This window comes from Coptis chinensis, chromosome 1 (assembly GCF_015680905.1).
Source record: "Coptis chinensis isolate HL-2020 chromosome 1, ASM1568090v1, whole genome shotgun sequence".
NCBI classification, from domain to species: Eukaryota; Viridiplantae; Streptophyta; class Magnoliopsida; order Ranunculales; family Ranunculaceae; genus Coptis; species Coptis chinensis.
Genome location: NC_141456.1, coordinates 22317547 through 22333804, shown reverse-complemented (window position 1 = coordinate 22333804; position 16258 = coordinate 22317547). Strand labels below are relative to the sequence as shown.

The 16258-nt window shown below is 39.2% G+C and overlaps 2 protein-coding genes and 1 long non-coding RNA gene across 12 annotated transcripts in view; all 3 read right to left on the bottom strand.

Annotated features, from left to right (window-relative positions):
* Nucleotides 1-302: 302 nt before the first annotated feature.
* On the bottom strand, nt 303-734 carry LOC147522916 (zinc finger BED domain-containing protein RICESLEEPER 2-like). Its single transcript, XM_086568959.1, has 2 exons — nt 405-734; nt 303-317 (listed from the first exon to the last, which is right to left on the bottom strand). The coding sequence occupies exons 1-2, from the start codon at nt 732-734 to the stop codon at nt 303-305; spliced, it is 345 nt and encodes a 114-aa protein (XP_086425085.1).
* A 70-nt stretch (nt 735-804) lies between these two features.
* LOC147522915 (zinc finger BED domain-containing protein RICESLEEPER 2-like) lies at nt 805-2396 on the bottom strand. Its single transcript, XM_086568950.1, has 2 exons — nt 1127-2396; nt 805-1079 (listed from the first exon to the last, which is right to left on the bottom strand). Exons 1-2 carry the CDS (start codon nt 2394-2396, stop codon nt 805-807), a joined length of 1545 nt encoding a protein of 514 aa, XP_086425076.1.
* Nucleotides 2397-4055: 1659 nt separating this feature from the next.
* The window catches only part of LOC147522914 (uncharacterized), a 33201-nt gene continuing 20998 nt past the window's right edge, over nt 4056-16258 (bottom strand). For all 10 annotated transcript variants that reach the window (XR_015215156.1, XR_015215145.1, XR_015215151.1 and 7 more), the window contains one exon: nt 4056-4264. This is a non-coding gene — a long non-coding RNA (uncharacterized LOC147522914). The remainder of the gene's footprint in view (nt 4265-16258) is intronic.

Genomic DNA, 16258 nt, shown 5'->3' with positions numbered 1-16258 from the left:
AGGCCAGGCTAATCTACACAAAAAAGAATCAAGGCCAGTCTGCACAAAAACGAATCAAGGCCAGGCCCATCTACACAAAAAAGAATCAATACCAGTCTGCACAAAAAGGAATCAAGGTCATGTTCAATAATTTGTTTAGCAACAATTAATATACAAAAACATTAACTATAGAAAGCATTATAATTACTAGACAACCAGTAAAGTAAAGGACAACTTACATTTATTTTACAAAACAAAATACAAATGGTGATTAGGATTAGAAGAAGCACCTTTGCAATAGTGGAGGCGTGGAGCAAATGAAGCTATGTGGCCTGACCCTGCAAAGCAAGCACCACTATGAGTGTATTTAATGCACTAAAGTTTTAGTAATATTGAACTTACATATAAAAAAAATATATACTTACATTCACAGATTTGCCAATCCTAAATTCAGTTCGCAACCAATCTCCGATACAAACCAATGCTTCTATTGTTTCCGCATTCAATGAACTTCGATGATCATCAATGACTCTACCAGCAGCACTAAAGGCACTCTCATAAGCCACCGAAGTCACCGGGATCGAAAGAATGTCCCGAGCCATTTTTGAAAGGATCCGAAACTTCAAAGTGTTTGCTTTCCACCAGTTTAGAACATCAAAAGTACCATCACAGCCAACATAGATGCCTTCTTCCAAATGCACTTCTATCTCAGACTTAGCATTTGATTGAACATAATTTGTTTCCGTGGCCCACATTTCAAATTCACACCTCGACTCGGCTATCTCACTTGAGCTGCTACTTCTAGCTCCACTCTCTTGGTTAATTTTACCCCTCTGCTTCTTTGGATACATAATCCTCAAAAAGTTCAATCATTGAATCACGAACAACTTTAAGTTTATCTTCAGCAGTTTGGGTGGGATAAAGTTTGTTAAAAGCATACTCGATATATTTCAATTTGTTTCGGGGGTCTAGGGCAGCACCTATTGCCATCAAAAGGTTGCATTCTTCCCAATATTTATCAAATTTGTCTTTCATGGCTTTTACCATACGAGCCATCCATTCTCTAGTATCCATCGACATTTGCAACAAGATCTTTTTATCTTCCAAATTTCGGAAAAAAAAAGATTAGAAGTAGGATAGAATTGACCAGAAAATGCTTTTGTTGCATCATTAAAGATCTTCAAAAACCTGCATACCTCCGAAGCTCTTGCCCATTTATCCTCAGATGGTAACCACTCATATTGAGAGTCTCTAACCTTGTACCTTGGAAAGACTTCTTTAAAGAGAAGTGCAGACCTCAACATGTCATATGTTGAGTTCCACCTAGTGGATACATCCAGAACCAAAGATTGGGTGGTTGTCAACTTCAATTGTTTCACAATCTCATTAAACTTGTGAAGTCGTGAAGGGGTCAATGTGACATACTTCACACTTTCACGAACATTCTCCACAACACGTTTGATCTCTTTCAAGCCATCTTGCACCATAAGATTCAGAATATGTGCACAACACCTAACATGGAATATTTTACCACCAAAATAAAGGTTCTCTCCAAAACTAGTCAAGAGGCTAGTAACAGCTGCATCGTTTGCAGAGGAATTATCAAGTGTAATGGAAGACACTTTTTCCTCGATCCCCCACACACTAAGACATTGAAAAATGCAATCAACAATGTTAACTCCATTGTGAGGAGGTGGCAAGTAACAAAAGCTCAAGACACGCTTTTGGAGCTTCCACTCTGAGTCCACAAAGTGACCGGTGAGGCACATATAACCAACGGTTTGGTTAGAGGTCCACAAATCAGATGTTAAACCAATCTTCCCAACATTTCCCAATGTTGACCTCAACTTTGACTTCTCACATTCATAGACTTTCAAACAGTAATCTCTAATAGGTTTGCGATTAATTGGATCAAAATAAGGATTGAGAACTTTACAAAATAGCACAAACAATTCATGTTCTACCATCTTAAAAGGATACTCATGCGCAATGATGGCTTTTGCTAAAATATCTATTGCTTTTTGTTGATCAAACTTATATGTAGTCAAACCATCATGACTATCAAATGACAAAAGAGATTGTTTAGGAACTTTACCTTGACCAGAAATCACAGCAATACGAGGTATATAAATAGGTATGTGCCTTTTAAGATGACTTGTTGGCCCCCCATCAATATAAGAAAGCCTCAGCTTGCAATGTTTACATTCAACCTTCTTTACGCCTTCGACAATTACTTCTATAAATTCCTTCCAAACAACGGATGTCTTGGCCATAACCCTCTTCTCTGGATTCTCAGATTGTTTGTGTTGTTCGTGTGAAATTTCTTGCTGTGTTACTCCACTTTGATGTTCAGTAGTAGAAGTGCTTGGCGTTTGTAAAGGCGTACTTGAAACAAGTTCAGGTTGCAAATCAGACATATCTAGTCAAAAGTTTCAAACCAATCAGTTTTTAAGAAGAAAGTAAAAAAAGGAACAATCAATCACAAGAAATAAACAATCAATTTATGCGTCCCTAGAAAAAATAAACAATTACAAGATTTCAACCGAGAATGAATTGAAAGAAGCTAAGAAGCCAGTCTGAAAATCACTTTCTCTCACCCATTCAAAAATGGAATTAGTCTCAAGTCTCAACACAACCACAACCAACTATAACCAACTGTACTAATCGGTGAAAACTACCAGACCATGTTAAAAGAATCAATCGATCAATTTCTCAACGAAATTAGTCGTGGCATTACTTATTTTTCAGGTTTTGTTTCAATTTTCTTTCATTTACTACATGCTAGAGTTGACCCACCACTTGAAACTATCCCCTTTGTAGTTAGTTTTAAAACTAGTGTTGAACATAATAGTGCCGTCCTATTTTGCAGTAGAAAATAATTGGGCTTCACAACTGGAACCCCTAATTTGACAAGTTTGTTAATAATTTAAGAGGCTCACAAAGTACTGTATAACCCCTGCATCGCAGAGTGTGCACAAAAGCTTTGTAGAAAATGAAAATGATGTTGTATGTTAAAAATGGACAAGCATACTGCTCCAGATTATTCCAGAAACAATGACATTTAAAATTCAACCGTACATGAACAATGACATGGTGTTGACTGTTGAATTAAGAGAGGAAGGAGAAAAGTAATTATAAATTACTCAAGGGATCGAAATGAGAAAAGAAAATTCAACTCCTACTTTTGAGGAAATAGATATAAAGACTTGTTTTGATTACTTACTTGTTTACGTTTCTTGTAATGGTTTGAAATCTGTTGCTTTGATTTCTCCAGTGTTTTATGAGTTGTGGAAAGTGGGGTTGTTTCAGTTATTGGGGGAAGAAAAACGTTGACAAGAAAGAGGGATAAGCTAATCCATTCCTGCACAGTACAAACACAAACAATAAATTAAAAGAAAATGGATGACCAAAAACCAAAGAAAGAAAAAAAAAAAAAAAAAAAAAATAGAGTGAGAGACTGAGAGTGGTGAACTTGTCTTGGTGTTATTAGGAAGAAAGATGAGAGAGAGAGAGTCAGAGAGAGAGAGTAGAACCTTTGTTGTTGGTGAAACCCTACAAAGAATAATTCTTTTCTTGCGGCGTGAATGAAACCCTGAAAATGAAAGATGGGTTGCTAAACTATATAACTTGGGTCATGGGTATGGGTATTGGTTTAAACTTTAGTGGTTACTAGCTGGACTTGGACTATTGGTTGATCCACTAATTCGTAATCTACTATTCTATTATAGTGTATTTAGACGAGCCGGTTCGCGAGTTACTCGGGCTCGGCTCGTTTATAGACGAGCCTTAATCTAAGCTCGAGCTTGGTTCATATAACTAAACGAGCGAGCTCAAGTGAGCTATAAACGAGCTGAGCCCGAGCCGCTCAGCTCAAATTCCACCCTTAGCCCTCCCTATGGAGTGTGTGGCTGTCACACCCTGAATTTCGACAAAATCGGAAAAACAATATTTGTTCCCGACTCTTCGATTTTCGAGGTGTGATGCACTTTCCACTTCCAAAAACCCATCAACTATTTAATTACGTGGATAATTCAAAACCAATAAATTTTTTTAAATAAACAAAAGTCCTCTTCATAACCAAAAACTCACAAATAAGATTAAATTACAAATCTCCTTTCAACAACTCTTTGATTGTAATTACAACTGAAAATACAAAACAACATTTGTCTCAACTAAAATCTATTACACCTTAAGGGAAAACAAAACATATCCTGAATGTGACGCTAATGCAAACCACAAGCAGCAACCAACCTTCTTCAACACTAAACCTGTCAAGACTTATCAACTATGTTCATTTAATGAACACAATCGATAAGCAAACATGCAAATCAGGTCAGCATTATAAACAATGTTGGTGTGAGTAGCCCTAAAATACAACATATACTTATACATATATTTACACAATAAATAAGGTAGTTAGTTCCTCCATCGAGGCGCCTTAACCTCCAACGAATAATACAACATTCTTAAGTACCATAATTAAGGCAGGTAGTTCCTCCACTGAGGCGCCTTAGCTTCCAATAATAAAAATAATCATATCGATATGTACATACAACATGTAAGGCAGTTAGTTCCTCCACTGAGGCGCCTTAACTTCCCACTAACCACACAACAAACTATACGCATAATAAAAATGCATTTAGTTCCTCCACCGAGGCCCCTTAGGTTCTAACTAAACTAATAACCAGCCAAGCATATTCTATACTTACCACATTTCATGCTCAATTACAGAGTGGGTCGTCTCTGCACAAGTAATTAGTTTGACCCACCCTTCTACAAACCATATACAATCATATATTTAAAGATATATCATTAACCAACATATTACCATAATTATATTATTTAAGGCTTTCTTTGCGTGTCCCTAAAATCACGTCGTATCTATGTCTTACCTAGTTTCCTTGGCTATCATAATCGCTACCCAACGCCGAACATGTACATCCACATGCCTCTCCTCACATAATGAACCACTCCGTGAGTAGTTACCCTAAGCGGGATATCGCATACTAGGTAACCCTCACACGAAAGCCATTATGTGAGTATTGTCACTATTCGGCATAAAATATCGCGCGTCTCTTTCTAATTTTGCGAACGGATTAATCAAGCCACTATTCGGATACAATTGCCCAACACATGGCTCAATCAACATCTTATATATACACCCTATACAAGGGCCAATCATATCACATACACCCATCACAAGGGCCAAATCACATGAGTTATGGTAGCTAGGTTCTAGGATTTTCGTTACGTAATTTATTCAGGTGTCATACATCTATATCTCATAAATAATTCTTGTTCTACCTCATGCCAGTATACTTAATTGTACTGAAGCTCAACGTTTCTCGTTATAATAAAATCCACATTATCACGTGCCAATACTATTCATTGCACGATATCCAAGCATCTCTATATGAAATCTTAAAACTTATTATTTCACGTGCCAATCATATATTGCACTACAACATATGGAATATCTCAAGCTTTCATAAATACTACAATTCATATAAGTAGCAACACATAATAGTAATCAATCAAGTAATGTATTCGTTCAATATATTTATGTGAACTCAATTCCCCATCAAAGGCACTCATTATTTCCATTTGTGTATAATATAAATAGTAAATAAATAATCAAAATATATGTCCATACTACCAATGTCAAAATGAAACGACTTTAAAAAGAAAGAACAACTCAAGTCCAAATATCATGCATAATTATTCGAGTCCAAATCTCAAGTCAAACTGATCAACCGTCAAAAACCCAAAACTAAAGTCCATGAATCTAAGTTTGTATGTAGTTTAATTCTCATAAAAACGTATATATCTAAGCCTTATAAGAATTCTCCTCTTGTTACGTGCCAATATTTATATGCTTTACACACTACTCACGTCAATCTTAATTAGATAATGACAAACAAGGTTATGCAATTTTCGACAACAGTTTTATTATTACATTTGTCCATAAAATTTACAACATAAAACGTAGCACAATTAAACAGTCAAAAGTCCACAATCAAAGCCCATTGTCCTAATCCAATTAAACAAGACAAATCCCCAAAACCAAGGCCCGAAAGTCTAAACCCTTAAAGACCAAATTGAACCCATTTTAAGTCCTATGGATCCAGCCCAAACAAAAATAGAACTGGCCCAAACTAAAGAAATGAACTGGCCCAACACAACTAATTAATTTCGGCCCAAAACAAAAATAGATTTCGGTCCAAAACAAAAATATAACTCAGCCCAACAACTAAACAATCTAAGGCCCAAGCCCCAAGCCTAACCGACCAACAGGTTGTCTTCCTCCCTTACCAGCAGCCTCTTCCACCACCAGCCACCATCCTCTTCCAAACCTAACCAAAAATACTCCCTGCGAAAACCCCCTAACACTTTAACAAAAGCCCCCACTCGATTCGCTACCTCGATATCACTCCCTCCAAACTGGACATAGAAATTTTCGATCTCCATTAATGGCTTCTACAAGCTTCGACAGCTCCCTCCCCCACTCTACCACTCTCAAACACACCCCCTACAATCAACCAATCAACCAAAATAACTACAACATAATTAATAGTGATAACCCTTCCTCCACACTGGGTTGTCCGCCATTAACGACCTCCAAGCTTCGACAGCACCCATCTCTACTCAATAAACCAAACCAACATCAAATACTTAACCCCCGATATCAACCAACAAAAAAACACAAAATAACAGTAAAAATAAAAATATCAACACCCCCACAATATCACGGTTCAACAGTATAGGACAGAGGAGGATGTTTAGGGCTCGCGCCTCCATTAATAACCCCTTCAGAGTTTCGACAGTCCTACAATCTAACCAATTTTAAACACTAACGAGACGAATAATGACTGAAGAGAAATGAGCATAAACTGAACAGAAACATTGTACTAAAGTAAAGTTAAAGTTATCCCTGTGTACCGTTGTGAAATGAAAACTAAACTACTCACCTTAATTAAAAACTCCACGAATCTCTCATAGTCTGAATTGTTGCGCTCCAACTCTCTAGCAAGCGAGCCGCCTCCATTTTATTTTATTTTATTTTATTTTTATCCAAAAACCCTATTCGCTGGAAAAATATGAATATATACCTGGGTTTGAAACCTAAGCCCAACACAGACTCGATCCCAGAAATCAGGCCCACATATCCCAAATCCAATCCAACAAATTTAAAATAAAAATAAATAAATACATACATATTACAAATACGGGCATTACAGTGGCTGTAAGTACCGGATCCTAAGTCCATATTTCACATAATTCACGTTTTCCACTCTTGCATGTTTTCTCAGTTTTTGAGTCATGTTTCTCTATGGTGCGAATTATGCATTTATTGCTTTATTATTTTTCTTATATTAAATCTTATTCATAAAAAGTAAAAAAAATATCAAATCCATAAAAATAGTAATCTAGGAAGTCTCGGGAATCTGACTTTAAAAGACCCACGTTTTAAAACAAATTTTCAAACTTCGTTGCCAAAAATTTGTTTGGGGGTGGGGTGTTGGGTTTTCCGTCCTTGATTGTTCAACTTTACATTTGTGTTGCTTATGCCGTTTAATCGTATTTTGATTCAGGTTAACATTATCTATGCATTTAGATTTCATTTGTTCGCACAACTTACGTCATTCACACATTTTGAGGCATTTACCACCTTTCTATATGTCATCCGCAGTTAGATTAGAATGTGGTATGGATCATTGGATTGGAAATTCTCTCCTGATCGTTTTCATATCTCATTCGCAAAAATCGGACCGGTAACGAGTCAAGAATTCCAATTTTAATTTTTGCGTGCATGAAGACAAAATGGGCATTTCCGAATTTGATTGGGCTTGGGCCCAAGTCAACAGTACAAACCAAGAACGCATCGCATTCTTCTTCTTCCTCACTCCATATTCCGCCATTACCAAATTTTAAACCCTAAAAAAAAAAAAAAAAACCCAAACTAAAAAAAAATCACCAAACTTCTCCAAAGCATGTTATTTAGTTGTTTTATTGTTTTTATTAGTTGGATGTTAAGTTGTTGAATTCAGTAGCTAAATTTGAATTTGGTAGTTAATTGTAATTTGAATTTGAATTTGAATTTAATTTGGTTCTTTTCAAATTATGTATTGATTTTAGTGTTAATCCTACCTTCCCGAATTGTTTGGGGGTGGTACTATTTCTTCTAGCATGATTTTTATATGATCCACAATTTGAGGAGTGATATTTCGATGATTGTTGGGAATTTTGCCGATATTGGCATGGCTATGATTCGATGATATTGTGGTAGAATGAAATTTCAATGAGTTAGGAAGTTGCTATTCTAAATTCAACCTAAAAGATATTAGGTTTGTTTTAGAATAATGAATATGGGTAGTTTCCGTTTTAGGTTTTGGAAATATTTTGTTTCCGACAACTGCCTTAAACCTTTTTGGCAACTTGTTGATTCGTTTTAGAAACAAAAACCCTATATAAACTTCCTCCATTCTACACTCAAAACCTACACATCTCACACCTTTCACTCCCAATTTTCCCTCTTTTATTCTTCACTTCACTACTCGGAGCACGACCTGTGCTTGAACCACCTGTGACTCGATTTAGTGAGAAGCACGACTTGCGCCCATCCCAGGCTAAAAGTGAGCGCACCCTGCGCCCAAGTGCATGTAACTCGACCATAGCCAGAGCGCGACCTGCGCCCATCCCAGGCTAAAAGTGAGCGCACCCTATGCCTAAGTGCCTGGAACTCGATCATCACCAGAGTGCACCCTACGCCTAAGTGCCTGGAACTCGATCATCACCAGCGCACCCCGCACCCATACAAGGTATAGTCGAGGCGCGCACGCCTCGACCTCCTCCTTAACCGAAAAAAAATTCGAATTTTTGTGGTTTGTTCTAGGATCGTTTGCAGCTGTTCTGGAGAGTAGTTTTGTGATGACATCTCCTACAGTCATACTTGAGCAGTCTTTCGAAGACTTGTTAGGAAGCGAGACTTACGGAGGGTGGTTCCGCGACAGGATCTTGCAGTTAGGATGGCAGCATCTACTGGTAAGTGATGACGATTCGTATTCACCTCAGCTTACTGCATTTTTCTACAATAATCTTAAATTTTTATTGTAACAATGAGGGAGAACAAAATTTTTCCCTTGCAATTAATGACACTACAATGGAATTCAGTAAGTCTTTGGTAGCGTTAGTTTCGGGATTCCCTTTACCTGATCCTAAACACACATGGGGATATATGACCGATAATGCATACCTCTATGACTATGCATATTTCCATGAGTATTACAGGGGTTGAGTGTTTCGTGTGATGGACTAAGGGCGATATAACATAGCCCTTGGTAGCCTGTCCTTAAATGTAGGCACCACCATGTTATTCATCCTGATGAATATCTTAGGGGAGTGGTAGTTTACTTCTGCTAATAGTACCGCTGGTGATGTTTTCCTTGCTTTAGTTGAGGGACGTCGCCGATATGACATTCCCAGGGTATTAGTGGCTAGTCTAAAGAGAACCCATAACATGAGGCATCAATATATTCTTATGCCTGTTTTAGTTTGCCGCATCATGCGCGGTTGTTTACCTGAATTATGTACCTAGTTCACGGATTGGAAAAGGGTTGAAGTCATGAGACCCACCAATTGCGTGGTTCATTCACTTCGAGTTATGACTTGGTCGGGATGGCAGGTGCAACCTCATTTGGTTGCTCCTTACACCCTATCATACCAAGTAACACTCGCCAAGTTAGCACAGGTTGACGACACACGACGAAGGGCTTGGCAAGTTATTATAGCGTGGCAGGACACTAAAGAGCCTTGGTCTTATGTAGAGGATGAGGATGAGGAGGAGGATGACTTTTAAAAGTGGGAGATAAGGTAAGTTTTTAGTTTCAGTTCGTGTCTGCTTATGTCCCAAGCAATTTACTTCTTATAACCCCATAACGGGTGGAACTCATATAGAGTTGCGTCTGTTTTTATTTTTCTATATTAGTATGTTTTAACCTTGTTTTGCAGATGTTCCAGAATTCACGCGTTTCCATGGTATTTTTCGACCCTTTTTATTTCAATACTTTGAGGACAAAGCATGCTTCTTGTTTGGGGGTGGCATAGAAACACGTGTAATTAAGGCATCTGTTAGAATATAGATATGTACAATATTCACTCGTTTTTTAGTTAAAAATTCAAAAATTTCAAAAAAATAAAATAAAATAGTTTATGCTATACACTTAGAAATATTGGTATTGTTTTCTTTCTCTATGTTTTTAATAATCTAGAAGTCTCACGTAGTTTTTTGCATGAGAATAGTTTTTAGAAACTTAGGTTAATATGTACATAATAATCTTTGCATCTATCTATAACTATATTACATGAGTATCTATGATTGTTTGGCAGTAAGTTTATGAATTCTAGGCTAGAGTACTTATTCTACAAATCCTGTGAGAATATAGCCTAAAGCCTTTTATGTGCGAAACATTTGAGAATAACACAAGGGAGAAGTAAATTCCGAATAGAGAAATCACACGTCCACTTGCTTGATCACTATACCATATCCTAAAAGAATTTAGGCCCTCTTTGGATCGATATAGTCAGAAATTCAAACCTTATGAAATTATTTTCCGCTAGTCGCCCCACTGAGCCCCGCAAATCCTTACCCTTTTACAAAAACAAAACAAAATAAAAAATCAACCTACCCATTATAGAATGAGTTTGAGAATAGGATGAGTGAAGAAAAATCAACCAGAAGTACTTATGTCCATTGCAAGAGGGGTTGGATATCCGATGCAAATCGATGAGAAGACGCTGAGCCGAGAGTACGGATACTATGCGAAAATTCTGGTAGATGTGGACCTTTCAGAACCCATCCCTGACCAGATTTATGTGCAAACAAAGTCGGTGAAGTTTTGGCAGGCGGTGGAGATCGGGAAGTTACCAAAGATGTGTACTCACTGCGAAATCGTTGGGCATCTGGTTACTGAATGTAGGAAATTAAAAGGGGATATGCAAAACTCTCGAGGGAAAGAGAATAAAGGCAAAGATGTTGTGATTGACCTTACCCCTGATGCCGAAGTTTCACGGAGGAAGTCAAGAAGGAAACGAAGTCAGAAAAAGGCACAAGATGAACCTAGTAAAGAAGGTGAGAGCGACTTGGAGACCAAAAATCTTATGAGCATCTGGTGGAAACACAAACTTCAGAATAGGTTTGAAAACCTAGAGATTGAGGAACTACAACCCATAGAGGAGCGGGAGCTAGGCTGGCTGAACAAGGTGATGGCGTAAATGGGGGAACAAGCAAAGATAGAGATGCAACTCGGAAGCGGACCAAGAGCGAGTACACATACTCCACAACAACGAAGAAATGCCGAGGCGGTCGGGGACAACAAGGTGGTAGACATCTTTGGAACTGAACCGCTGGCCGAGCACGAGCATATTTCCAACTCAAGAAAAAGCGGCGAAGAATCACCGCCCGAGAATCCATGAAGAGTGCTGCTGCAAAAACTTTGGTCGAGGCCGGCGGAGAAAGTCTTACAAATGCTCGTCCGCAAAACATCATTTTGGAGAGGAGGAAAATGAACCTCCCCGACCCGAAACACCTACTTCGGATGGGGAGACATGGCGGAGGATGATATAGAAGAGGAACATGATCCCACTGTGGGCTTGATGGGCTTGATGGTGAATGACACACAAGAATCCGATCTAATCTGCGAGAGTCGGAACGGACCACGCGATGGCGATTGCAACAAACATATCCCCGGCTACGAGTCCGATCTCGATCTCGGATCAAGCAAAAAGGATAATTAAAGGTGGTTTACACCTTCCTTCACAATAAAACAACCTCGGTCTCAATGAGGTGCATATTTTGGAACATCGAGGAATTGCGAGCGACAAATTCGCAAAATAGGCTTTCAAGCTCATCAATAAATGGGATCCCGACATAGTAGGTATTGCGAGCCCATGATCGATCCCGATGATTTCTCAAAGGCCTATCTCCAATCTCTCGAATGAGTTCTTGCTTTTTCTTCAATAATAGTCGAATAGAGTGCCTAACATTTGGCTCTTACCGGAAGACAACAGGTGGCTACTCGAACTTGTTATGTTGCTCCAATTAACGGATAACAAATGGAGTGGATGGAGTGCTTTTGTCCATTATTCATGCTCATTGCGCTTATGTGAATCGGAGGCAACTATGGATGGATCTTCATCGGTTTAGCCTTATGAACCTTCCATGGTTAATTCTTGGGGATTTTAATGCTTATCCGAAGTTACTCGGACAAAGCAGGGAGGCCATCGACCATCTACAAACGCGATGTCGATTTCGAGGCTTTATTGGTTCCAATCACTTGATGGAAGCTCCTTGTAATGGGTTTCACTTCTCACAGTGGAACAAGCAAGTTAGGCGACTTAAGATTAAGGTAAAACCGGGGCGGGATGTTCTTTAATATTCTATGGAGCTCCAAATACCGGGATGGAATTATAAGGTATGCAACGGTATGCTCGGACCATTCTCCCATAGTAGAGGGCGCGGTGTGGATATCCCCGACCAAAAAATGTTCCGCCTTCAAATTCTTCAACATGTGGTGTTCCCACCCATCTTTCGAGAGATCTGGTTAAAGCTATTTGGGATGTTCCTTTGGCGAGGTCACTCCATATATATCGACACAAAAAACTAAAGCGGCTGAAAAGTGCTTTGAAAGTTTGGAACGAGGGAGATATTCGGTAACATCAAATTTCAAGTGGAAGAAGAATCCAAAAGTTTAGAGCTGATGCAAAAACATTTTGATCAAGGGAACACGGATGAGGATTTCAATATGCAAATGGTGAATCAAGAGAACAAGGTTGAGAAATTGCTAGAACAAGAACAGATGTTCTGGAGGCAGAAAGCAGGAGCCAGCTGGGAGAATGATAATGATCGAAGCACCAAGTTCTTCCACGCAATGGTGAATACCAATAGAAGCAAATCTCTTATCTCGGAACTGAAAAACAATGAGGGGCACACAGTCAGTACCCAGGAGGAGATTGGTGAGTTCGTGGTCAACCACTATAAGGAGAAATTCAGAAAAATCGGAGCATGAGATCGACTGGAGGCTAATTCAAACTATGCCTCGGTACATTTTTTCATTGATGATAATGCAAAGATATCTTCCATCCCATCATCAGACAATAAGTGAGGGCGGGTTTTCATCTTAAAGCGGACTGACTCCCGTGCCCCGATGGTTTTATGGGATTTTTCTTTCAACAATGTTGGGACATTGTGGAAGCTGATTTAATTCGAGCTATAAGATATTTCTTCATCAAATCTCGGCTGCCTATGGGTGTTAACACGAACTTCATTGTGTTGATCCCTAAGGAAAAGAACGCCAATCAGTTAGCAAATTCAGCCTATTTGTCTCTCGATTTTGTATTCAAGATCATCACCAAGATTCTCGCCGTAAAGATTAAGCCCAATTGCGGAAAGGATCATTAGCAAGGAGCAATATGGTTTCATACCAAAACGAAACTCTCGGCAAGCCATCGGGTTAGCCTCAGAAGTTAATCAATGAGCTGCAAACACCTCGGCATGGAGGAAGTTTAGCAATCAAGCTTGACATTTCTCAAGCTTTTGATATAATGGATTGGGAATTTCGTGGGCAAATCTGCGGCATGTGGGATTCGTGACATTTGGATTCAATGGCTACAAGGAGCATTCTCTAGCAACTCAATGTCTATAATGATCAATGGTGGACCAATAGGGCATTTTTCGAGAGAGGGCTAAAAGCAGGGGATCCTCTCTCCCCGATGCTTTTCGCGTTAGCGAGAGGGGGCTATCTAAGCGAAAACATCGCAAGCTTGTCCACGAGAAGAAGATTCGGCAAATGGTGGTTAATGGTAAATCTTGCGATCCATCACACCTAATGTTTGCGGATGATATTTTCTTGTTCAATAATGCTAACATGAGATGCATCGAGACGATTGTCAAGATTCTTAACAGATATCAAGACTTCGTCGGGGACAAATCATTAACAAAGACAAATGCAAAAATTCTCAGCCCAATGACAACCGGGCCAGGCGAGTATCTGAGGAGACTCTAAAATCAAGGAAGGTACCTTGCACGAAAAGTACCTTGGGGTACCTCTAGTCGAGGGAGATTAACGAAAGTAGCACTTTCTCCTTTGGTGGATAAGATTAGAAGCAAAGCTTGGGATGGGCGAAGTTACTATCTTTCCAAGGGCGGGTAGTTCTTGCCGCGACCGCTCTAAACAAAGATCCCATTGCATAATATGGCTATCTACAAGTGGCGAGATCGGTGATAAAGGAATGTGAAGCTATTATCCGAAATTTCATTTGGAGCGGAAACCCGACGAGCGAAAGCTATCACGGTATCATGGGAGAAAGCTTGCAAGCCTCTGAGAGGAAGGGGACTGGGGTTAAGGAGATTACACGATATCAATCTCTCAATGCTTATGAAACAAAGCGCGGTGTCTTCTAACGAGGATAGTGATTGAAGGCCATACATGAAAGGTAAATATACCAATCGAGCAGGGGGATGGTCAAACTACAAAACCTCCAATTGTTTGGAAAGGTATCAAATGGGCACTTAGTGAGATGAAGCATCTGCATGCATGGTGGGCGGTGGGCAATGGAAACTCTATCAATCTGTGGAGAGAGAATTGGTTGTTGAATAAACCGCTCTGCGATTTCTTTCGGGGAAGAGAGCAAAGAGATTGTCAAATTTCATCAAAGCTCGGTGAGTGTATTACGGGAGATACTTGGAACTTTTAGGTAAACATGACTCAACCGTGCGACAAATGGGCATAGAACTGGGCACTCTACAAAGACCTAACGGTGCAAGAGAGGATACAAAGGGTATGGTTAGGCAATTCTAATGGGAAATTCACGGTTTAAGCGCGTGATGCCATCCAAAAGAAATCACCCAAACCGGCATGGTGTAAATTCATATGGAGCTCAAAGGTTCTACCGAAAACTCAAGGTATTGCATGGAAGTCATGATGGCGCAACAAGAACAGACGATCGGCTCAAAGGCGGAAAACGTGGCCTCTAGATGTTGCATTTGCCGCTTTTCGAAGAAACTCTAGAGCATATACTCTTTCAATGCAAGTGGCCAAAACAGTTTTGGAACTATGCTCGAGACATTTTCAAAGACTTCCAGAACCCTAATCATTTCGGGATGTGCGGCGACAAGGTAAGCATTACGACTCCCTCATTCTTGACATGTGGAAAGCTTGCTCTATTACTATGATGGTGAGTCTTTGGAAGAACCGAACGAGTGCTTTTACGACAATAAAGACTCAAGCTTATCGTATATATTTTTTAGCTAGGCGAGCAATCATTCGAGCTCACCACAGTCTACAGGGCATATGGAGAACTTCGGTTCATGACTTAAAGATTCTTAGAGTCTTCAATCTTCATCCAAGTTTGAGAAGAGCACCGAAAATCATTGAATGCTTACGGACTCTTCCTCCACTGGAATAATAAAGGTAAATACTTATGGGTGCTTTCGAGGGAATCACGGGAGATCGGGTTGGGGAATAGTTATGAAAACTATAAGGGTGAATTCTTAGGTCTGTGGCGGGAGGTCCGGGGTCAATACTAATTACATGGCGAAAAAGTGGCTATTGTGGAAGCCGTACACAAAGCATTTGGAAATGGGATGGAAGTATATATGGGTGGAGAGTGATTCAAATCGGTAGTTCAAGCTTTTCGGGAGAATAAATTACATTGGAGAGTCCGGGAAAGGTGGCAAACTATGAAGGAACAGGCAGAATGGATCAACGTCACAGTCACTTGGAGAGAGACCAACCTTGGTGCCGATAGCTGTTCTAAACATGGGGCTAACTTGGTTCAAGGTGAAAGGAAATGGTGGGATAGTAGACCACTCTTCATGAAGAATCTAGAGAATCACTACACCACTTATTTCCGCTTTGTCCACTAGAGCATTGATGTTTTAGGAATGATACATTTATGATGTAGCCTTACATGCGATTCTTAATATGTATCTGACACTTTTGTAATCCTTATTCTTTATTAATCAATTACCTTTAGCAAAAAAACAAAAAAAAAAGAAGAAAAGACCTGTGTAAACAAAAATTAGTTAGTTGCTTTAGAAAAGAAAAAGAAAAGAAGTTTCCATCCAAAGAAAAGAAAAGAAAAATAAAAACAAAAACAAAATAAAAACTCCAAAAATAGAATAAAATGAGTCAAAAGCCAAAAATAGAAAGGCTAAAGATGGAAACAAAGTGTAGAAAAGAAAACACAAGGGTTTCTCTAGTTCGTAATATGAATACCCTAT